The sequence below is a fragment of the Triticum urartu genome, chromosome 1A (genome assembly GCF_056163025.1).
Source record: "Triticum urartu cultivar PI428250 chromosome 1A, HENAU_Tu73, whole genome shotgun sequence".
In the NCBI taxonomy this organism is placed as follows: domain Eukaryota; kingdom Viridiplantae; phylum Streptophyta; class Magnoliopsida; order Poales; family Poaceae; genus Triticum; species Triticum urartu.
This window is the reverse complement of record NC_141873.1, coordinates 28,280,496-28,304,192: the sequence shown is the minus strand read 5'-3', so window position 1 is coordinate 28,304,192 and position 23,697 is coordinate 28,280,496. Positions and strand designations below refer to the sequence as shown.

Below are 23,697 nucleotides of genomic sequence, written 5' to 3'. Positions count from 1 at the left end.
ACGGCAGCGGCTGGATTCTTTGGCGATGGTGATGTAAATTTATTTCTGTGCTGTCCCTCCGGACTGTTTCAAAGAAAAGCCATGTATCTTGTATTTTTTTTCAAGAAACTTTCAATATATTCATCTTCAATCATGGCAGTACAAAAACAACAGAGGTAATAAAAATTACAACCATGTTCGTGGACCATCTAGCGACGACTACAGGCACTGAAGCGAGCTGAAGGCGCGCCGCCGTCATTGCCCCTCCCTCGCTAGAGTCGGACAAACCTTGTTATAGTAGACAGTCGGAAAGTTGTCGTGCTAAGGCCCCATAGGACCAACACACCAGATTAGCAACCATCACCGATGAAGAAAGTCGTAGATCAGAAGGATCAAACCTGTAAACACCTAAACGAAGACGAACGGAGACCGGATCCAAATAGATCCACCGAAGACCGGCACCGACCAAATCCCGCAAGATCCGACGGAGACAAACCTCTACACGCCCTCCGACGATGGTAGACGCACCATCGAGACGGGGATAAAACGTGAGAGACATTATTCCTACTAAAGGACATCACCGCCGCCACACAACCCCCAACCAAGACGCTGACTCTAACAAGAACGAGAACGGGGTCCCTCCCGTCGGCGGGGGGCCGAGATCCTCCGCACCTCCATGGCCTAGAGGCCATCGGAGATGGGACGGACCAGCGGCGGCGCCGATGGAAGAAGAAGAGCTTTTGTTGTGGAGGAGGAAAGAGATTACGTATTACATGTATATTGCTACTATTATGAATGAATACGTGGTTCTCTTAAAAAAGGAAGAAAAAAGAAAGAAAGAAAACAAGCTGGTGTTTGAGGGGCAGATTTGATGTCCGTGTGTGTATGACACCGGCCCCCGAACACACAGAGCCTGGTCTTGCCAATAGCTGCACGCGATCCAATCCTCCGTCGCCGCCGGAGATGAAGCCTTTCGTCCGCGGACGCTCTTCCCGCTGGCCTTTCCTCGATGGCGTGGGATCCCGTCCACAGCGACGGCTTAATCATTCAATCATTCGCAAGTTCAGAAAGAGAGCCCCCATCAATCACTGAGCATCTACAGTTCCGCAATTGCTCGGAAACTCCCTCGGCTCTACAGCGATGGGCCAATCCCAAGCCCATGGCAGTCCACTACATCCATCCACAGATCCCACCCCACCCCATTAGCTAGGTTTCCACTCTCCAGTCTCCACTCCATGGCGGCGGCGGCTCTCCTTCCCCTGCAGGCTCGCGGATCTCATTGACGCGCCCGGTCACCCTCGCCAAACCGAGGCTGCGCTGCGCTCGCGGTGCGGCGGCGTTACACGGCAATTCGGCTGGACATTGTCATTCCGGCGGGTATGAGTTCTGTGCTGCTCATGCTCTGCTTCATGTTTTGCTCGATCCGTGCTGCAGGTGTTTGATTCTTGTTCTCGTTCGTGCTATTGATGTTTGAGTGGTGGCAGCCCAAGCTTCTCCGCAAAGACTGAGCGTGGTGAACCCGACAGGGCGGGAGGTGAGGGAGGAGACCTATGGCGCCTGTGGTGACCCCCGCACTGGGCGCGCTGGGTCCTCTGCTTGGGAAGCTCGCCGAGTTGCTCGCCAATGAGTGCGGCCGCCTCAGAAGGGTCCGCCGCGAGATCCGATCGCTCCGGACAGAGTTTACCAGCATGCATGGTGCGCTAATGAAGTACACCAAGCTAGAGAATGAGAATCCTGATGACCAGGTGAAGATATGGGTATCGCTGGTCAGGGAGTTGGCCTATGATACCGAGGATCTTTTTGACAAGTTCATTCGCCACCTCGGCAACGGTGAGAGTCATGATGGTGGCTTCAAGGAGTACTTCCGCAAGACTGCTAGGCGTCTAAAGACGCTTGGAGCTTGGCGTGGGATCGCCAGCCGAATTGACGATCTGAAGCTACGTATCAAGGAAGTGAAAGAGCTCAAGACCAGCTACAAGCTGGATGATGTTGCTTCTAGCACCCCGGTCCATGCAACCGTGGATCCCCGGTTGGCTGCTCTTTTCGCCGAGGAGGCACACCTTGTTGGCATTGATAGTCCAAGGGACGAGCTTGCCAAGTGGATGCTGGAAGAAGAAAACAAGCTTCATCGCAGGGTGTTGTCGATTGTTGGGTTTGGTGGATTGGGAAAGACAACACTGGCGAATGAAGTCTACCGCAAGATTCATGGGCGTTTTGATTGTCATGCTTTTGTGTCGATCTCTCAAAAGCCAGATAGAAAGAAAATCATCAAGGATTTAATCTCACAGGTGTCTTGCAATGCTGAATTCACAAAAGATATGGATACTTGGGATGAACAGAAATCCATCTCAAAGCTAAGAGAACTATTACAAGATAAAAGGTAATATATGGTATTGCTAATTATTTTCTATGAAATATGCGTTATGTGCAAATATCATTATTCTAGTTAATTGTTTCGAGGATGTAATTTTGATGTGCAGAGTATGAACTCCATTGCACCTCTAGTTGTGCTTGCCATTGCATGGTTTATAGGCTGATAGGAATTTTACGATTGTTTTTCTTTTATAGTGCAATTATATCTATATCCTAATTGATTTATACTCATACTCCCCTGTATTAGGTATCTTGTCATCATTGATGATATATGGTCTGCATTAGCATGGAAAGCAATCAACTGTGCTTTTCCAGAGAATGATTCTTCAAGCAGAATTATAACTACAACACGCATATTAGAAGTAGCAAGATCTTGTTATCCAGATCGTGCTGACCGGATCTATGAAATGACACCTCTAAGCGACATCCACTCTGAAAGACAATTTTTTAACAGAATCTTTGGTCCAGATGACCGCTGCCCTGATATGCTTATTGAAGTTTCAAATACTATCTTGAAAAAGTGTGGAAGCCTACCATTGGCTATTATCAGTATAACTGGTTTATTAGCTAACAGACCACGTGTCAAAGAAGAGTGGGAGAAGGTAAAAAGATCAATTGGTTCTGACTTGGACGGAAACCAGAGTCTAGAGGGAATGAAAAACATACTATCCATGAGCTATAATGATCTTCCACCAAACCTCAAGACTGTCTTGTTGCACTTAAGTAATTTCCCTGAGGATTATGTGATTGACAGAGAAAGGTTGGTGAGGCAATGGATTGCGGAAGGCTTTATTTCTGAAGAGCGTGGGAGGAGCTTTCAAGAGGTTGCAGAAAGTTATTTTTACGAGCTTATCAATAAAAGCCTGGTCCAACCAGTGGACATTGGTTATGATGGGATGGTTCGTGCCTGTCGAGTTCATGACATGATGCTTGAACTTATCATTTCAAAATCCATTGAAGAAAATTTCATCACTGTGGTGAATGGCAGTCAGACTGTTTGGGAAAATTCTCAGTGTTCTATTCGACGATTGTCGATTCAGGACATTGACCAGGAGCTTGCATCTGTATTGGCAAAGAAAGAACTAAGCCATGTCCGATCTCTTATAATAACAGCATCAAGATGCATCAAGCACTTGCCCAGTCTTGCTAAGTTTGAAACTTTACGTGTACTAGATTTTGAAGGTTGTCGGGGCCTGACGGAGTATGATATGGATGGTATAGAAAACCTGTTCCAGCTAAAGTACCTAAGCTTTTGCGGAACAAACATATCGGAACTACCATCTGGAATTATGATGCTACATGATCTAGAGATGCTAGATTTAAGGGGTACAGCAATCAAAGACTTGCCGGCGAGAATTGTTCAGCTCACTAAACTACAACATCTACTCCCTGGCAATCATTTATGGAAGATACCAATCGGGATTGGGAATATGACAAACTTAAGGGAGATCTCAGGCTTTGATATTACCACGAGTTCAGTAGGTGCAGTGAAGGAGCTAGGGAGCCTGATCAATTTGAAGGTACTCCATGTATGTTTCACGGAGAAAGGTGAAGAATCTCATGAGTACAAGAGTCATCTAGAGATGTTTCATTCCTCACTATGCAAGCTTGGAAGCCACAAACTCCAGTCCGTGTATATAAATGGTGGTGATTCATCTCCATTCGAGTTATTAGATTCCTGGTCTCCTCTTCCATCTTGCCTCCAAACATTTGTGATGGGCACCACCGAGTACTGTTTATCAAAACTGCCAAAGTGGATTACTCCAGCACTCACCAGTCTTGCATACCTGAACATTAATTTAGGTGTAATAACAGAGGAGGCTCTTGGCATACTTGGAGAGCTGCCTGCACTACTTTCTCTGAAACTTTATACCAACACGGTCCATAAAGACAGGCTTGTTTTGCAAGGCAGAGGATTCCGATGTTTGAAGGAGTTCGTTTATGAACCTTTTGATGAAGGTGCAGGGATCCTTCTGTTTGAGGAAGGGGCACTGCCAAAGCTCGAGGAGTTTATGGTGCAGTTCTTTGTGTCAATGGCAAAGGCATATGGGTTCTACTTAGGTATTGAGCACCTGCCGTATCTGAAAGATGTACACGTTATTCTTCAGAACCGGGATGCCACGTCTTCTGAAGCTGTGGCTGCAGAAGTTGCCATAAGGAAGGAAGCAAATCTCCATCCCAACCATCCCAGGTTAACTCTCTTGGAGATGGAAGAATGAAAGGAGGTATGGCTACTTTTATTATTACGAAATTTAAATAGTTCATGCTGTCTGCAATCAAGTTAATTGGTTTTCTCCTTGAATGTTATATGTATTTTCGCCATATCTTCAAGAAGCTTCCTGACGGGCTGATATTTTCTCTCTTTAGGGATGGTGCTTGAAGCTATCATTCTCGTTGCCTGAAGCTCAGATAAAAGTGGTCTCTATAGTTGCTATATGATTTATGATATTCATTTTTGCTTGACGTGTGAAATGGAAACAGACTGTTTCAATTTGTTTACTGCTGTTAAGAGTTACTCCCATCTGCATTACATTAAGAAGATCTCCATCTGTGTGGAACTTGATTGTAACTTAAATATTCAGACAAAAATTGGTTCACTCATGAGTCGCTCACGACGTTAAGTCGTTAACTACCTGGTTATATGCAAACGCTTCGTTGATTCAACCAGCATCCAGAGTTCTACATGCTGAAATTCAGTCATGGTTTAGTTAGTTGCAAATGGGAACTTGTAAACTACTCTTGTTGTGTATTAACAGTTGAGGTTTCACTGGGCGCTCTTCACTTCATTATTCAGATTTCATTATGATGCGAAATCCTGCCGCTGTTTATATACTAGGCCCGGTATTACCGGCGTGTTTGAGTATGGAGAACTCCAAAAATGTGTCTCCTATCATTGACCTTGTGCCTATAGGAGGAGGTAAGGTAAATGTACTCGGGCCTAGTTTGACAACACAATAATCAGTATTCCAGTGTCTGGTCAATGAATACTACAGATTCAAAAAAAACACAGTTTCTTTCTCAGTCTGGTCAAGAAAAAATAGGCCAAGACCTCTTTTTTAAATACTGCAAAAACACTACGGTATTTGTGCGAGTATGAATTTTTTTTAAGCCGTGGTGTTTTTTGATGTCAAACACATCAAAGTTTCTAAAACGGTGGTTCCGAAGAGCATCTTCAGCCGTTCGGCCCCTCAAGAACGCTTTTATGTGAAAAATAACGCCTCTTGGGGGCCTACGGGCGATAATTTCGGCGGGGGTGGGGACTGATTCCTAGCCGCGCCCGCATCGGTATGAGTGATTTTTTTTAAAAGCCCAAATTTGACGACATTCAGTAAATTTGGACGAAATATAGGTGATTTCATTGATATTTGGTGAATTTACATATAAAAACATATAAAAAAAGCTACTCCTAGTTCATGCCGAGGAGTTGTAGAAGGCGGTGTAGTCGTCACAGCCGTTGTCGCCATCGCTCGGGGTGTCCTTGCTGCAGCCCTGCCCTGGATCGCCACTGCGGACTCGCTGGCTCGGCGCAGCGACATCGTCGTCGCTGTCGGAGAGCACGATGACGACGCCCTCGTCGAGGAGCCAAGCATGGCAACCATGGAGGCGCTGCAATGGATCTTCTCTGTTGGAGCCAGCTTCGCTGAGGAGATCCAGCTGAGCGGTGAGCCTTGCCCAGGGCCCATGTCCTCCTCGACCATGATGAGTGGGGCAGGTTCAAGCACAAAGACCTGATGAAACTGCATTTGCATCTCAAGGAACTGAAGGAGAGGCTGATAAACCAAAAGTTTCTGTTGGTGTTGGACGATGTGTGGCCGAATGCTATGAAGGAATGGGAAGCATTCTATACACCATTCAGAACTGGACTTGGTGGCAGCATGGTCTTGCTAACTACAAGATCTCCCAAGGTTGACTTTGTCAGCAATATTATTCCTGTTGAACTCAAAGGCCTACCTACTGATATATTTTGGGAGTTTTTCAGCAAGTGTGCATTCGGCAAGCATGACCCAAAGTCATACCCTGAGTTGCAAGACATTGGTCACAGCATTGCTGATAGGTTGTGCGGCTCTCCTCTAGCTGCGAAAACACTGGGACGCTTGTTCAATGGCAATTTGACTGAGCGACATTGGAGAGACATCCTGAACAACGAACTGTGGCAGCTATCATATGAGGAGAATGAGATATTACCGGCCCTTCAACTAAGCTACTTGTATCTCCCATGGGATCTAAAGAGATGCTTTGCTGTTTGCTCTATATTTCCGGAAGATTATAGCTTTAAAAGAGATGAGATAGTTGCATTTTGGGTGGCACTGTTTTTTTTATTTTAGAAAAGGAGGATGACCCCCGGCCTCTGCATCTGGGAGATGCATACGACCACTTTATTGATTATTCTCGACCACTTTATTGATTATTTTGGGTGGCACTGTGCTTTGTTGAAACTGACGGGAGCATGCGCCTTGAAGAAATGGGGTATCGACATATGGATGATTTAAGAAGCAGGTTCCTTTTTCAGATTGATCCCAAGTTCCCTAATGAACATAGATATGTCAAGCATGATTTGATCCATGACATGGCACAGTTTATTTCTGTGGGTGAGTGCTTCCTGATGCAAGGTTTGAGCTACATGGACCTTCATAGACAAGTCCAAACAATTCGCCATATGTCAATCGAGGTGGATAATGAAGCTCCGAGAAGAATAGGAGGCATTCTACATTTGAAGAAAATGCATTCGCTTAGGATTGGAATGAGACTCAAGGCTGAGGTTTCATGGTTCCACCATCTCCCCAACATTCTCTTTTTGAGCCTGAAGGGTTTCAAGCAGCTGGTAAAGCTACCCAAAAGCATTTTTTAGTTGAACAGCCTTCGTTATATTGACATATCTGATACTAGTATGCAAGAAATAACCTAGAAATTTTGGTTTCTTCACAGCCTACAGTACTTTTATGCCGATCGTTCATGTTTGGAAACAATTCATCTGGATGTGACAAAGCTAGTTAACTTGCGTCGTCTAGCACAGCTAAAAGAAGCCAGTATAGTGTTGTCTAAAATAAGCGGGCTTGGAAATATGCCATCTCTATAGAGTTTGATCTATTTTACAATTGTGGAAGGGAATGGGCGGAGAATTGGTGAGTTGAAGGGCATGAATCAGCTTAGTGGACAGCTATATATACGTCGTTTGGTTTACGTGGAAAGTAGGAAGGAAGCTGTTGAGGCTAGGCTTGTTGACAAGCAATATCTCAAGGATTTGAACCTACATTGGCAGGACGGTCGGTGCAAATTGAGGACCAGTCATAACGGAGTTTTGGAAGGCTTGCATCCTCCTTCGAGCATGGAACATCTTATAATTGATAAATTTGGGGGTGATAGCTTTCCTCCAAGTTTGTTAAAGCCCAAAAATCTACCTGCTTTAAAATCTATGAATATAGCTAACTGTGATGGCTTTGAAAGGATTGTATATGGACAGCTGCCGGACCAGGTCATTGTACAATCTTGATTGAAGGTTGCTGAAAGGACATGCGGTGCCCCCATGTGTGGTTTTGGTAATTGATGACATTCTCTATGGACTAATAGTTGCATTAAGTTATATTTGAAGGATTTGTCCATAGGCATTTCTTGAAGTCCATGTATTGGTTTTAAGGAGTTTATGAGTTGACCAATGTGCTATTAAGGAATTATCCAAAGATTGGTCATGAGTTTATGAGTTGACCAAGGTGCTATTAAGGAATTATCCAAAGATTAGTCATGTTGTGGTGTGCAAGTTCAAGTGGAGCATCACGAAGATATCATGCTTGAAGCTTGCCGTCCATTGTGGCGACAATGGACTTGTGAAGTTGTGCCAAAGAGTGGCTCACCCATAGTGGAGTATGGGGGAGCAATCAACTAGTCTTCACCGAGCCAACGCAATCAAGAAAGGTGGTCCATCTTGAGGGAGTCAAGATCGTCATCATCTAGCTCAAGTGGACTATGTGCAAGGCAAAGGTTTGCCCTTGATAGGTTTTCTATTTTCCCGGTCTCATGGTGGTAGTTGGGAGACTGGGTTATAGGATCGGTTGCCGTACTATCAAGGGGGCCTCTCGATGAGTAGCTTGATCATATCGTTCATAGAGAGCTCAAACCATTGCATCATTGCATCATCTTTATTGGTTCTTGTTTGGTTCTTCTCCTTGTGAGATTTGGAGCTTATGGTCATCTTGATGACAAGCTCGAGTTCATCGAAAACGGAGTTCACATGCATCTTCTATGATGTTTTCAATGTTGGAGATCATGTCGGTTCTTCTCTGTTTGAGGTTTCACTCCTCTATTTGTTAGGCATACCTCCCCTGCCTCTTCTTACTATAACCATTTGCAGAAGCTGTTGGATGCTACTCATCGTCATCTATCCAACAAGCTTGAGTTTGCTCATTTCGGAGCTCATTTGCAGAAGTTGTGCCAGTTCTGGTTTTTCTTGGAGTATATTTGTTTTCGTGGAAGTGGCACTTGGGAGGAGTCAGCGGCAGTACCGCCAGGCCTGAGCGGCAGTACCGCTGACAGCCTCAAGCGGTAGTACCACTGTTCTCAGCGGTAGTACCGCTCGTGGTCATCAGCGATAGTACTGCTTCTGTTCTGCGCTGGTACCGCCTCAATTCGAGGGCATCGCCTCTCGTGTCGGGTTGGGCGGTAGTAGGCGCGGTAGCACCGCTCTCGAGCGGTAGTACCGCTCTACCTCCGCTACTAGTACCGCTCGGGGGCCGCCTCCTCCTTGCCCCTTCTTTCCAGCCTCTGTGCAAAGCTCAAGCGGTACTGCGCTGGGCCTAGCAGTAGTACCGCTGCCTAGTGCGGTAGTACCACTCCATCGAGCGGTAGTACCGCTCTCTGCGGGCTGAGATGTGGGGTAACGGTTGGATTTTTTCCCACCTATAAAATGGGGTCTTCTTCCCCATTGAGCCTTATCCTTTGAGCTTGTGTTCTTCCCCCATTGTTGACCTTCTTCGAGCTTGCTAACTCTCAATCCCTTCATGGATTCTTGCTAGTTTTTGAGGGAAAAGAGAGAGGAGATCTAGATCCACATTTCCACCAATCACTTTCTCCTCTATGTGAGGGGAACCCCTTGGATCTAGATCTTGGAGTTCTTGGTGTTCTTCTTGTTCTTCCTCTCATTTTCCTCCCTAGCATTAGTCACTACTAGGGAAAAGCCTATACACAGAATCTTACCAGCAGCGCGCTTTAAATAAGGCACTGCTGCTAACTAGCAGCAGCACGCGTGCACAAACCTCACTGCTGAAATAAATGTATCAGTAGCGCACCCACTATAAGACGCGCTACTGCTATAATTGCCACGACGCCGCCGCGAGGCTAGTTCTAGCAGCAGCGCGCTAATATGAAGAGCGCTACTGCTAGGGACCATAGCAGTAGCGCATTTACACAATAACCGCTATTGCTAAGTTTACTAAAAAATTTAGTCCCACCTCGCTTTGTGAAGAGAGTTTGTACCACCTTAAATATGTTACTTCTCAAACTTTCACAACCACTTGGTCTACATTGAACTCTATGTGTAGAATTTGTGATGAGGACTCATATTGACAAATCAGATTGTACACAAAAAGATCATTGATGATCAATGTATTTTTTATGTCTATTTTTACATGCTGACACATAGCAGTAGCGCGCTCTTTGTGAAAGGCGCTACTGCTAGGTCGTTTAGCAGTAGCGCCTTTTGCTATAGCGCGCTACTGCTAAGCCATTCCATCTCCCCCCTCTCCGACCTATCCGATCCACTCACACTCACACTCACTCGATCTCCCCCTCAACCCCCCACGCCGGTCCTCCCCCGTCGCCCCTCCTCCGATCTGCGCCGCCGCCACCTCCTCCTTCTCGCTAGACTCGGTACCGGCCTCCTCCTCCGTCCTCCCTCTAGTCGCCGCTGGCCGGTCCCTCCTCACTCTGCCTTCCTCCTACGTCCTCCCTCCACTCGCCGCCGGCTGGCCCCTCCTCACTTCGTCTTCCTCCTTCGTCCTACTCTCTTCTCCCTCCTCGAGTCGCCCCTCCTTCTCCCTCCTCCCTCCTCCATCCACAACCCCTCCTCCCTGCTACATTTTGATTTAGTAGGCTAGTTGTATTAGTTGATTTAGAACATTTTGATTTAGTTGATTTAGTATGTAGTTGATTTAGTTAATTTAGAACATATTGATTTAGTTGATTTAGTAGACTAGTTGATTTAGTTGATTTAGTAGGCTAGTTGATTTAGTTGATTTAGAACATTTTGATTTAGTTGATTTAGTATGCTAGTGGATTTAGTAGGCTAGTTGATTTAGCTGATTTAGTATGCACCATTTTATTCTTATTTTTTCTGTACATGGATACGTAGATGCTTTTGTTTTTTTGTAATAAGTTATTTTTTGGCAAAATGTAGGTGCCAATTTAGTTAAATTTGCCACTTGTTTTTTTAATCAATTATCTTAGGCAATAGGGACCAAATGAGATGAAATGTCTTGGTAGGTGGTACCCTTATTTGGTACATATTTGTGAAAAGTTTTTTCGGCAATAGGTGCCACCGAAATGCTTTGTCCATAAAATTGCTTCTCGCGGAAGAACCAAAAATATCAGATGCTACTATTTTTCTTTCCTGTGAAATGAATCATTAATCCTTTGCTCATATTGCTTTAGGAAAATGGCGCCACCACCACCACCACTATGTCGACTGTGCAAGTCAAGATGCGCCAGCAGCCTTGCAACTGGCAAGCTATTCGGCATCTACTTCCAGCCGAGTTTTCGTCATGCGGCGGTAAGAAATTAGATGAAATGTAACAACTATTTTATTTTTAGTGTTGGCATTACTGCATTGTGTCATTTTGCTTTTTTTACACGGATCGTCCCATGCAATGTGAGGTTGAAATTCAACAAGCTGACAGGAGACACTGTGACATTTGAGGCTCCTGTGGGGCCGTACAGTATGGAGGTCGAGAAAGGACGCAATATGTCGCAGATTGGAGATGGATGGGCCCGTTTCCTTGCCCACATGCGTCTTACTGGTGGTGAGTTGATCAGCTTCTCCTTCAGAGCAGAAAGACCCAAGCTGGCTGTCATTTATCTCAACCTGGTGGAAGATGACGAAGATGATGAAGATGACGAAGATGATGAAGATAATGAGGACCCACTCGATGAAGATGATGAGAACCCACTTCATGAAGCCATCATAGCTCAAAGAATGAGGCTGAGCGAGGAGGAGGTGTGCAACCTATGGGACATAATTCCGCCACGTGATGACTTTGTCGGGGTGCCATTCGTGACCCGCCTGACAAGTACCATGGTCGATCGGCATGAAATGATATGTTATACGTACTGCCTATAGTAATTTGATGATATATATGCTTTATTGTTATACTTACAAATGCAAATTAATCGATGATATGCTTAGTGAATCCGATGATATGCTTAGTGTAGAGTCCAATGATATGCTTTGTGAAATCTAGTTGATGATATGCTTTAGTGTAGAGTCTGATCACATGCTCTTATTAGTGTAGAATCCAAGGAACTATTAATAGTGTAGATAATCCATATATACTTATTAGTAGAATTCATGATTAGTTAGTACAAATGCGTAGTACTGTGTCCTTTGATAGTGGAGAAATCTAGACTTAATAGAAATATATTTGCAAGAGTATGTGCGAGGCTATTTATTAATTGATATGTTTTTCTTATTCAGAAATTGCCAAAGAACCTATCTGTGAGTTGTGGTATCGAGCCTGATGAAGAAGGCTCAGCTGGACTACGCCTTACCGCAAGGGGCTCTGTCACCACCTGTACTTACCGCATGGACACAGACGGCCACACACACTTAAACTCGGTTGGGTGGAAGAGATTCCTCGTTGGCAAGAATCTTCGTGTTGGACAGGCCATCCTAAACTATCAGGAACACACACCGCCCAGGCTTGAGGATGATGATCGTCGTCGATATCATCTAGAACTACATATGTGTGTGTGTGGCTATATCATCTAGAACTACATATGATGATCGTCGTCGATATCATGTAGAACTACATATGATGATCGTCGTCGATATTATCTAGAACTACATATGATGATCGTCGTCGATATCACCTTGTACTGCTTGAGGATGCATGTTGAGTATATATGAAATTATTATCTAGTACTCCCTCCGTTCCAAATTACTCATCGTGGTTTTAGTTCAAATTTAAACTAAAACCACGACGAGTAATTTGGAACCGAGGGGGTACTACCTAGTACCTATAATGCTTTATGAAATTGATATCTAGTAGTACCTAGTATCTAGAAATTGCTGTTTATTGAAGCTGAAACGGGGTAGGAAGCCGGGGGGAAATGATGAAAGATATAGCAGTAGCGCGGGGCCAGGAAATCGCTACAACTAATTAATAGTAGCGCGTTCCGGAAACGCGCTACTGATACAATCCATATAGTAGCGCGGGTACAGACCGCGCTACTACTAATAGTCCGCGGGTACAGACTCTGCCTCCCCCTCCTCCCTTCTCCCTATATATAGTGAGGGAGAGAGAGGGCAGCCGCACCCTTCCCCTGGCGCAGCCCTCTCCCTCCTCTAACACCTCGTCCTCCTCCGTAGTGCTTGGCGAAGCCCTGCCGGAGAACCACGAGCTCCATCACCACCACGCCGTCGTGCTGTCGGAGTTTTCCCTCAACTTCTCTTCTCCCCTTGCTGGATCAAGAAGGAGGAGACGTCCCCGGGCTGTACGTGTGTTGAACGCGGAGGTGCCGGCCGTTCGGCACTAGGATCATCGGTGATTTGGATCACGACGAGTACGACTCCATCAACCCCGTTCACTTGAACGCTTCCGCTTAGCGATCTACAAGGGTATGTAGATGCACTCCCCTCTCCCTCGTTGCTAGATGACTCCATAGATTGATCTTGGTGATGCGTAGAAAATTTTAAAATTCTGCTACGTTCCCCAACAAGAATGATCCGAGGAAGGTGTCCAGAACCATTCAAAACGCTGAAGAGGGTCGTATGCCAAAAGATCTCTGTACGTGAAATCGGCCTTAATCATCTCTTGGAGCGCTACAAAGTCTATGTGCTCTCTGGACATGTACTCTCTGAGCTGCGTACGCCGCCCCCCATGGCCGCATCTGCGAATATTCCAGAATATGTACCTCATCAAATAATGCGATTTCGCAGGCGAACTCCACGGGAGCTCACCGCCTTGGCCACTCACTTCCTAGCCGGAGCCTAACTGGAAGAAGGCAAGTCCGAGACCGCCCTTGCTTCGTCTCCCTCGATGGGCAAAGGGTCTACACTAGCCCCTACTGGTGCTGCGGCCGATCCATCCGCATGATGTACCTCCGCACAGCGGGCGGCAGCCGCCGCAAGGGCGACATGGGCATCTTCGCGCGCGCGCACAAGAGAAATTACGTCCATAGGCGAGGAGTCTAACGCAACGCCACTATCGCGCAAAATCTCAGCGAGGTGAACGTTAGAGAAAGCATTCAGAATCTTAAAAGAGGGGGTTGGATTACCTGCCACGTCCATGTTCTTGTCTGCAGCACGGATCTTGGCACTTTCCATGGAAGTCAAGTCCCCGAGCTTGGCCTTGGCGCGCACGCTGGGAGCCCGAGTCGCCACCGGGGTCGCCCTGAATCTCTTGGCCTTGGTAGCCGGCCCTGGCGCCACCAGCGCCGCTCCTAGCTCGCCCCCCAGTGCCTCCAGTGAACCCGCAGACTCCTTGGCCAACGTCTTGCTCCCAGGCTTCCTCCCGGCCGTCTTCTTAGCCTGCCGACCGGAACCGTTCGACATGCGCCTGCCCGAGGCCGGGGTGAGGTCCGAGTCCACGTTGGAAACGAAACCCGCCATCGAACCCCCACCGCGCGCAGGGGAGACAGGCAAGGTGCATGTCTCCGTCGTCGCCATCGTCAGAGGCATGATTTGAGCAGTCAGGTTGGAACCGTACTCGTCGAAGGATGGGTCCAGGGAGGGGGCGAGGGGAGGAAAGCTGACAGCAGTGTCTTGATTTGAAACCAATCCCAACTTCTCCCATGTCTCTGTATCGATAGAAGTGTCTTGAATACTGTTGTCTGGCTCCTCCCTCGTCATGCCCATCTCCACGTCTTAATCAGCCAAAGCCGCACCCGAGCCATCCGCCTCCTTTTGGGGTGCCGCAGCCGAAGATTTGGCTACTTTCTCACCATTGGCAGCGTCCTTGGAGGGGGGGCCCACAGATGACCCGGGCTTGGGCGGCCTGCCTTTGCCTTGCTGGCCCTCTGGAGGGGGAGCGGAGGGGCCTGCCCCAGGAGCCCCACCGCCATCTCCCAGACGTCGCGGCATCCGCTCCAGCTCCACTTTGATCTGGTATCCTTCATGGTTGAACCACACCTCAACAGTGCCGTTGAGTTTTGCCGGGGTCTTGCATGCGAGTTTCATCCGCACTGGACCTAACTTGATGAGTGAGAGCTCGTCTACCACGATCGGACGGCCCAGCATCTTGAACGCCTCCTTGATGCGCTCCATCTTGCGGTGTTTCTCAGGAATCCCGTGGAGCCGCACCCACGCTTCTGGCATCACCAACGAGGGAATCACCTCGTGTACCACATCACACACCCTAGCAGTGATATCATTGATAGAAAGGAGCAATTTGCCACTAGTCCGAGCCATATGGAGAAGATCTGCAGAAGGAAACACCACCATAAAATCATCCTCTCCCACTTGAGTAACTTGCCAGTCCCAGTCCCCCGTGACCATGTGTTTGAGTTCTTGTTTGAGGACCCGCAGGTTCAGACGGCCCGGATCGGCAGAGAGGATAGCAGCGTTGCCAGTAGAAAGCTGTCGCGACTCCTCGGGGTCCTCCTCTTCTTCGAACTGAAGGCAAAAGAAACCTTCCCCTGAAATAGCACTACCCATGATCTGCAAGCACGGCTGCCGACCCCTTGTCGGGCAGTGCGCAGAGGCATGGCCTTCTTCTTTGCACAACACACACAAGGGCAGGAATGTGCATTTTGACTGGAAATTTCCAAGTCTCCCACACTTGAAGCATTCCACGTCCGGAGCCTCCGGCGCGTCCTCCACCGGAATGGGGGCGCTCGACGTTTCCTTCGATCCAGGAGGGCGCGTCACTGCCAAAGGTTCGGCAGCCGCCCTGGATCTCTTGGCCAGAGGATCCCCGTGGCCACCACCACAATTGGGATGATCCATCGGCTTGCGCTCGAGCTCCCGTCGACGCGCCATCTCCTTCTTCTTCTTTTTTCTTTCTTGCTGCTGGATCCACCATGGGGGAGGAGGACCCCAATCCCCCTCGCGCCCATCTTCCTCTTGGAAACGCTCGGATTTGCCCCCTTGCTTCGCGCGCATCGCCTTCTTCGCCTTCTCCCGCAGATCTCGCTCTCGCCACCGCTCCCCATCCAAGTCCGGGGCCTCCATAGGCCGCTTCTCCACTCACCGGCCGCTCATCACCGCCGCCGCGAACGAGATGTCAAGAGGAGAGGTGAAGACCAAAGGAGACAGTGAGATGCACATAACGCAGTATGCGCTTCACAGTAGACCAGTGTACATCAGTGGGAGCATGAAGATACTGGCACACCCTCTTAACCGCAAAGGAGAGATCAGGACGCGTGATCATCAGATACTACAGGCCACCAACAATGCTCCTGTACTCAGTAGCATCCTCAGGAGAGAGAAGAGCACCATCAGCAGTAGAAAGGGTGTCAATGGAGGACATGGGCGTAGGCGATGGCTTGCACTTGAGCATACCAGCACGGCGCAAGAGATCAAGAGAGTACTTCTTCTGGGTGAGAGCCAAACTGCCACGAGACTGATGAGGGACCTCAATACCCAGGAAGAAATGAAGCTGTCCCAAATCCTTAACTGCAAAATCACGACCAAGTGCAGTCACAAGAGCATCAGCAGCCATCAGAGATGAGCTCAGCAGGACAATATCATCCACATACACAAGGAGGTACATGGTCACACTCGGTCGCTGAAACAAGAATAGTGAAGTATCAGCCGTCCAAGGAATGAACCCATGAGTACGTAGAGCTGAAGCCAGACGAGCATGCTAGGCACGGGGAGCCTGCTTCAGTCCATATATGGCCTTCGTCAAATGACAGAGACGATGAGGCTGAGTGTGATCAACAAATCCAGGTGGCTGCCGCATGTAAACCTCTTCTTCAAGCAATCCATGAAGAAAAGCATTCTGCACATCAAGCTAGCGGAGAGACCATCCGCGAGAAACTGCCAGAGACAGAAGAAGTCGAATAGTGGTAGGCTTGACAACTGGGTTGAATGTATATCCTCATAGTCCAGGCCCTGACGTTGTTTAAAGCCCTTAGCCACGAGGCGCGCTTTGTAGCGCTCAATGGAACCATCTGCATGTTTCTTCACCTTGAACACCCACTTCGAATTAATGATGTTGACGCGAGATGGAGGGGGAACAAGTGTCCAGGTCTTATTCTTCATAAGAGCATGATATTCTTGTTCCATAGCAGCCCTCCAGTGTGGAATACTCATAGCGGCTTGATAACTGCGTGGTTCGATGGTTGGATCATCCACAGCATGAGCCAGGCAAGCAGCAAGATAGGTGACCATGCCATCGGTGCGCTCCTTGGGACGAACAATGCCACTGCGGCTGCGAGTGTGTGGACGCTGCAGGAGAGCAAACACCGGGGCCGGCGGGATGTCCGGAGCAGGTGAGGCTGGTCCATGGGACTCCGGCGAAGAAGGACCAGGTGACGTCGGGCCGGGCGACGGCGGACCAGGCGACAGCAGGCCAGGCGACGTAGGCCCCAGCGGCGTGTGAGCCGCTGCAGACCCGGGCGAAGTAGGCACCAAGGTCGCCCACGCGGATGGCGAGGGCGACGATGGAGGGGAGTCCGGGCGAGGAGGTGGCGACGGAGACTGCTCAGAGGAGGTCGTCGCAGGCTTTGGCCCGGTCGCAGTAACCAGCATGGGCTCCGGCCCAGGCGCGGTTGGAGACGGGGCGCCCGGTGCGGGGTCGAGGGCGGGAGGCGGTGCATCCACCGGCCGATCGACGTGCACCACAGGCGACGTAGCGGGTCCGCCAGGGAGGAGTTCCAGGCGAGCTCCACTTCCAATTCCTGCACCATGATTAGGTAACAACACAGGAGAATATGCAACATCTTCAAATTGGCCAGGCATAAAAGGAGATGAATGCATAGAAGGTGTTGTGGTGGATGACTGAGGCATAGCAGAAAAGGGGAAGACGGTCTCATCAAAAACAACATCCCGAGATATGTAGACTCGATTGGTTGGGACATGGAGACACTTGTAGCCTTTATGGAGAGAACTATACCCTAAGAAGACACACTTTTTGGAGCGAAACTCAAGTTTGCGATCATTATAAGGACGAAGATGAGGCCAACAGGCACACTCGAACACCTTAAAAAAGGTATAGTCAGGAGTTTCACCTAAGAGAAGCTCAATCGGAGTTTTTCATATTAAGAACACGCGTAGGTAATCTGTTAATGAGAAAACACACGGTAGCAAAAGCATCACTCAAAAAACGAAAGGGTGCAGAAGTATAAGCAAGAAGTGTGAGGCCGGTCTCAACTATATGGCGATGTTTGCGCTCAACAGCGCCATTCTGCTGATGTGTATGCGGGCATGATAAACGATGAGATATCCCAAGCTTATTAAAGAAGGTGTTTAGGTTGCGATATTCGCCCCCCCCCCCAATCTGATTGAACATGGATAATTTTATGCTTGAGTAGACGTTCAACATGCAGTTGAAACTGTATGAATATATCAAACACATCAGATTTGCGCTTAAGAAGATAAAGCCAAGTGAAGCGACTATAGGCATCAACAAAACTTACATAATAGTTGTGACCACTAACAGATGTTTGCGCTGGACCCCACACATCAGAAAACACAATTTCAAGAGCGATGACTTGTGGAGGACACGGTAGCGAACCATCAACAAACCCGAGGAGAGACCGGCTACATAGCAGCGGTAGGACCTTGGCGCGCCAGAACAAGTAGTTGTCCGGCGTGAGTCGGATGGCGATCAAGTTGTCGAAGTGGAACGGCCCGGTGGGCGTGATTGCGCCAGCAGCAGGGGCGATTGGCGGCGGAGCAGCGACGGGATCCACGACTGCGACCGATGCCGCGGGTGGCGGCGCAGGGACGAACGGGATCACGACCGCGGGTGGTGCCGTGAGCGAGGCCATGGGTGGCTCCGCGGGCAGCGTCTCCCCCGAGGTCGCCGGGATGACGGCGAGTGTCGAGGAGGATCCAGAGGAGGCCATCGCGGGCGGCGGCAGCGCGACTAGTGCTGAAAACAGGGAGCCGACAGCGGTGGTGCCGAAGAACTGAGGCACTGACGGAGCCAGGGGGTGAGGTGGGAGGTTGAGGAGGGCGGCAAGCGACGCGGGGATAGACCCGGAGCTGGCGGCACCCGAAGCGGAAGCGGTCATGGCGCCAGCGGCGGCAGCCCTAGGGTTTAGGGTTTTGGTGCGGCGGCGGCGGAGGGTGGGGTGGAGGTGGAGGACCTAGGTTAGACTCGATACCATGTAAAACATAGGTTTTGGGGCAACTGGCTCAACTCTCAAAGAGGTGGCCTATCACATATATATAATGATGACATATAAGTCCAATACCAGTAAGGTATGGTTTATATAGTACTCCCTCCGTCTCAAAATTCTATTTTAGATTTGTCTAGATACGGATGTATCAAGTCTCATTTTAATATTAGATACATCCATATCTAAACAAATCTAAAACAAGAAATTTAGGACAGAAGGAGTACAACTACAATACGAAGTCTAACACAGAGGTTCGAAGACAAGATTTGAGACGAGAGAATCAAGATTACATCGTGCGTGCCGCCGCACGTCCAAGCGATCCGTCGATCCGAGGCGGATCGAATTTTTGCTGCAGCCGAGACCAACAGGCTATGCCGCCCTACAAAGCCGTGCACTGTCCGCTCGATCTGCAAGTTGCTGCTGCTACGTATACAAAGGGCGATTTGATAATTTTCCACCCCTTATTTCCCTCTTTCACAATTTGCCATCCATTATCTCAATGATGGGCAGATCCGGGTCCCACCTGTCATTCTCAGGAGGGGCAAATTATGAAAGGGGGGATAAGGGATGGCAAATTATCAAATTTGCCGTATACAAGGGCACATCGCCGCGGTCCTTCGATCGGTCAAACCGCAGGTTCCGCCGAGACCGATCAAGAAAAGTACTTCCTCTGTAAACTAATATAAAAGCGTTTAGATCACTAAAGTAGTAATCTAAACATTTTTATATTAGTTTACGGAGGGAGTACTACTTTAATCAGCCAAGTACTACTAGTACTTCTGTTCATCACGTCGAGGTCTATTTTTCATTTTCAATTGCTACAAGTACAATAAAACTATCAGGTGCTATCTAATCTAGTTCTGTTTGATCCGCAAATTAATTCTGTCAAGAATTTTTCTACCGGCTTGTACTACTTTGTGTACACATATTTTATCGACTCATGGTATCCATGAAGTACGATCTTCCGCTGCTGGATCGTGACACAAGGTTTACCCTATGGCAAGTCAAGATACGGGCGTTGTTGGCACAGTCCGACTATGATGTAGCACTGGATATTTTTGAGAAGAACCGAATTCAAGATTAGACTGATGAGGAGAAAAGAATTGATTGTAAGGGTTTGTCACAAATTCAACTCCATTTGCATAATAATATTTTGCAGGAAGTTTTGATCGAGAAACTGCCGCCGCTCTATGGTTAAAGCTAGAAGGGATTTGCATGACTAAAGATCTCACCAGCAAGATACATCTGAAGCAAAATTTATTCCTGCACAGGTTACCCGAGGGAGGTAATGTTTTGAATCATATTTCAGAATTTAAAGAGATCATATCTGATCTAGCTGCAATGTAGGTTAAGTATGAAGAGGAAGATACTGCTTTAATGTTACTTTGTTCACTGTCAAGTTCTTATACCAATTTTAGAGACACCATATTATACAGTCGTGATACTCTCAAACTTAATGAAGTTTATAAAGGTTTGAACTCTAAGGAGAAGATGAAATTAATGGTGCCTCATGATGATTCGAGTTCACCCCTAGCCGAGGGATTATCTGTTCGTGGCAGGACAAAGGAGAAGAACTCCAATAATGGAAACAGAGGCAAAAGTAAGAACGGCCACAGGGGACGGTCACAATCCAGAGACAAGAAATATTACCGATATTGCAAGAGAGACGGGCATGACATCTCAGAGTGTTTCAAGTTGCAGAATAAAGAAAAGAGGAAAGGTAACAAACAAGGTGAAAATTCTGCTAACGTTGCTCTTGATGATAGTTCCGATGATGCTCTTGTCGTTATTGCTGGATGTGCTGAGACCAATGATGAGTGGGTACTTGACACCGCATGCACGTTTCATATGTGTCCACATAAAGATTGGTTTAATACTTTTGATTCCACTACTTCTGCTGGTTCCGTTTTGGGTTTTGATAATTCACCATGCAAGATTGAAGGCATAGGTTCCGTTCGAATCAAGATGTTTGATGGCACAATCAGAACTTTGACAGATGTTCGGTATATTCCAAAGATGAAGAGAAATCTTATCTCTCTTAGTGCCCTTGATGCAAATGGGTACAAGTATTCAGGTGGAGATAGTGTTTTGAAAGTCACCAAAGGTTCCCTTGTTATGATGCAAGGTGACTTAAGTTCTACCAATGTGTGACACCCCCGATTTAATCGTACACTAATCATACACGCAAACGTGTACGATCAAGATCAGGGACTCACGGGAAGATATCACAACACAACTCTACAAATAAAATAAGTCATACAAGCATCATATTACAAGCCAGGGGCCTCGAGGGCTCGAATACAAGAGCTCGATCATAGACGAGTCAGCGGAAGCAACAATATCTAAGTACAGACATAAGTTAAACAAGTTTTCCTTAAGAAGGCTAGCACAAACTGGGATACAGATCGAAAGAGGCGCAGGCCTCCTGCCTGGGATCCTCCTAAACTACTCCTAGTCGTCCTCAGCGGGCAGCACGTAGTAGTAGGCTCCTCCGGTGTAGTAGGAGTCGTCGACGACGGTGGCGTCTGGCTCCTGGTCTCCAACATCTGGTTGCGACAACCAGGTAGAAGGGATAGAGGAAAAAGAAGGAGAAAGCAACCGTGAGTACTCATCCAAGTACTCGCAAGCAAGGAACTACACTACATATGCATGGATATATGTGTAAAGGGCCATATCAATGGACTGAACTGCAGAAAGCCAGAATAAGAGGGGGATATCTAGTCTTATCGAAGACTACGCTTCTTGCAGCCTCCGTCTTGCAGCATATAGAAGAGAGTAGACTGAAGACCTCCAAGTAGCATCGTATAGCTTAATCCTAACCGATGATCCTCCCCTCGTCACCCTGTGAGAGAGCGATCACCGGTTGTATCTGGCACTTGGAAGGGTGTGTTTTATTAAGTATCCAGTTCTAGTTGTCATAAGGTCAAGGTACAACTCCAAGTCGTCCTATTACCGAAGATCACGGCTATTCGAATAGATTAACTTCCCTGCAGGGGTGCACCACATACCCCAACACGCTCGATCCCATTTGGCCGGACACACTTTCCTGGGTCATGCCCGGCCTCGGAAGATCAACACGTCGCAGCCCCACCTAGGCACAACAGAGAGGTCAGCACGCCGGTCTAAACCTAAGCGCACAGGGGTCTGGGCCCATCGCCCTTAGCACACCTGCACGTTGCGTGGGCGGCCGGAAGCAGACCTAGCCTAGTGGCGTTCCAGTCCAATCCAGCGCGCGCCGCTCCGTCGCTGACGTCAAGAAGGCTTCGGCTGATACCACGATGCCGGGATACCCATAACTACTCCCACGTAGATGGTTAGTGCGTATAGACCAAATGGCCAGACTCAGATCAAATACCCAGATCTCGTTAAGCGTGTTAAGTATCCGCGAACGCCGAACAGGGCCAGGCCCACCTCTCTCCTAGGTGGTCTGAACCTGCCCTGTCGCTCCGCCACAAAGTAACAGTCGGGGGCCGTCGGGAACCCAGGCCCACCTCTACCGGGATGGAGCCACCTGCCCCTTCAGCCCCCATGTCCGAACAGTATCACAGGTAATGTATCAATGTAGAGTATATAGTATATGCCCGTGATCACCTCCCGAAGTGATCACGGCCCAGTAGTATAGCATGGCAGACGGACAAGAGTGTAGGGCCACTGATGGAACACTAGCATCCTATACTAAGCAGTAGGATAGCAGGTAATGGTAACAACAGTAGTAGCAAGGACAGGCTATGCATCAGGATAGGAATAACGGAAAGCAGTAACATGCTACACTACTCTAATGCAAGCAGTATAGAGAAGAATAGGCGATATCTGGTGATCAAAGGGGGGGCTTGCCTGGTTGCTCTGGCAAGAGAGAGGGGTCGTCAACACCATAGTCGTACTAGGTAGCAGCGGCGTCGGTCTCGGTGTCTAGCGAGAGAAGAGGGGAAGGAACAATAAATATAATGCAAACAAATGCATGACGATGCATGACATGACAAAGCGTGGTGCTAGGTGTGCTCTAGCGCGGTACGAGGTGGTACCGATGAAGGGGGAAAACATCCGGGAAATTAACCCCGGTGTTTTGCGTTTTCGGGCAGAGGAGCCGGAGGGGAAAAGTTACGTGTTCGCTATGCTAGGGATGCGTGGCGGATAAATGGGCTGCGTATTCAAATTCGTCTCGTCGTTCTGAGCAACTTTCATGTATAAAGTATTTTCATCCGAGGTACGATTTATTTATTTTAATTTTTAAAGCTTTAAATGATTTTTTAATTCTGAATTTATTATAATTCGAAAATAAAAACAGGATATACTTTATATACCCATCATGGGCTAGCCACAGTGGATGACAGGTGGGACCAAGGGGTCCAGTTGACTTAGTCAACAGTCAAGTCAACAGTCAATTGTTTGACTGTTGACTGGTCAAAACTGTAGATCGGGCCCAAGCGTCATTGACACATATTCAACATTTTCTTTTAAGTGGATAATTAGAGGGGTCCACCTGTCATTGACTAGTATTTTAATAGGTTTATTTAACTAGTTAATTTAGAAGCGGGGATCCACATGTCATCTACTATTAGACTAATTAACTAGTACTCCTACTAATTAAACTACTCCTAACTAGCATGACCGGCCACACACGGCTCCCGCACACACACATCACGTAGCTAGGAGTTGATTCTATTATCTGAACATAGCATTTTGCGATTTTTATATGATTTAATCCAGGCATCGAACAGATTTGGTCCAATGGGATAAAATGGAGTTCGTCATGCAAACTTTCTACTCATACTATTTTTGCTCATGTTAGTAGTTGGTTAACCACCATTTAGAGACAGTATAGAGGGTTAGTCCTTGTAAAAATAAGAAAGC

General features: G+C 47.7%; 1 protein-coding gene and 1 pseudogene across 1 annotated transcript; both read left to right on the top strand.

Moving 5' to 3' along the window:
* Positions 1–884: 884 nt before the first annotated feature.
* LOC125543911 (disease resistance protein RGA5-like) lies at positions 885–4,949 on the top strand. The gene is made up of 4 exons (XM_087545155.1): positions 885–1,356; positions 1,464–2,359; positions 2,600–4,577; positions 4,720–4,949. Exons 2-3 carry the CDS (start codon positions 1,530–1,532, stop codon positions 4,569–4,571), a joined length of 2,802 nt encoding a protein of 933 aa, XP_087401281.1. The 5' UTR covers positions 885–1,356; positions 1,464–1,529; the 3' UTR covers positions 4,572–4,577; positions 4,720–4,949.
* A 1,134-nt stretch (positions 4,950–6,083) lies between these two features.
* LOC147988695 (putative disease resistance protein RGA3) lies at positions 6,084–7,843 on the top strand (annotated as a pseudogene).
* Positions 7,844–23,697: the final 15,854 nt, after the last annotated feature.

Bases quoted from the DNA above. Each gene is read 5' to 3' on its own strand.
- LOC125543911 (XM_087545155.1), top strand. From the start codon at position 1,530: ATGGCGCCTGTGGTGACCCCCGCACTGGGCGCGCTGGGTCCTCTGCTT. The intron at 2,360-2,599 runs GTAATATATGGT...CCCCTGTATTAG, and splicing joins GAACTATTACAAGATAAAAG to GTATCTTGTCATCATTGATG.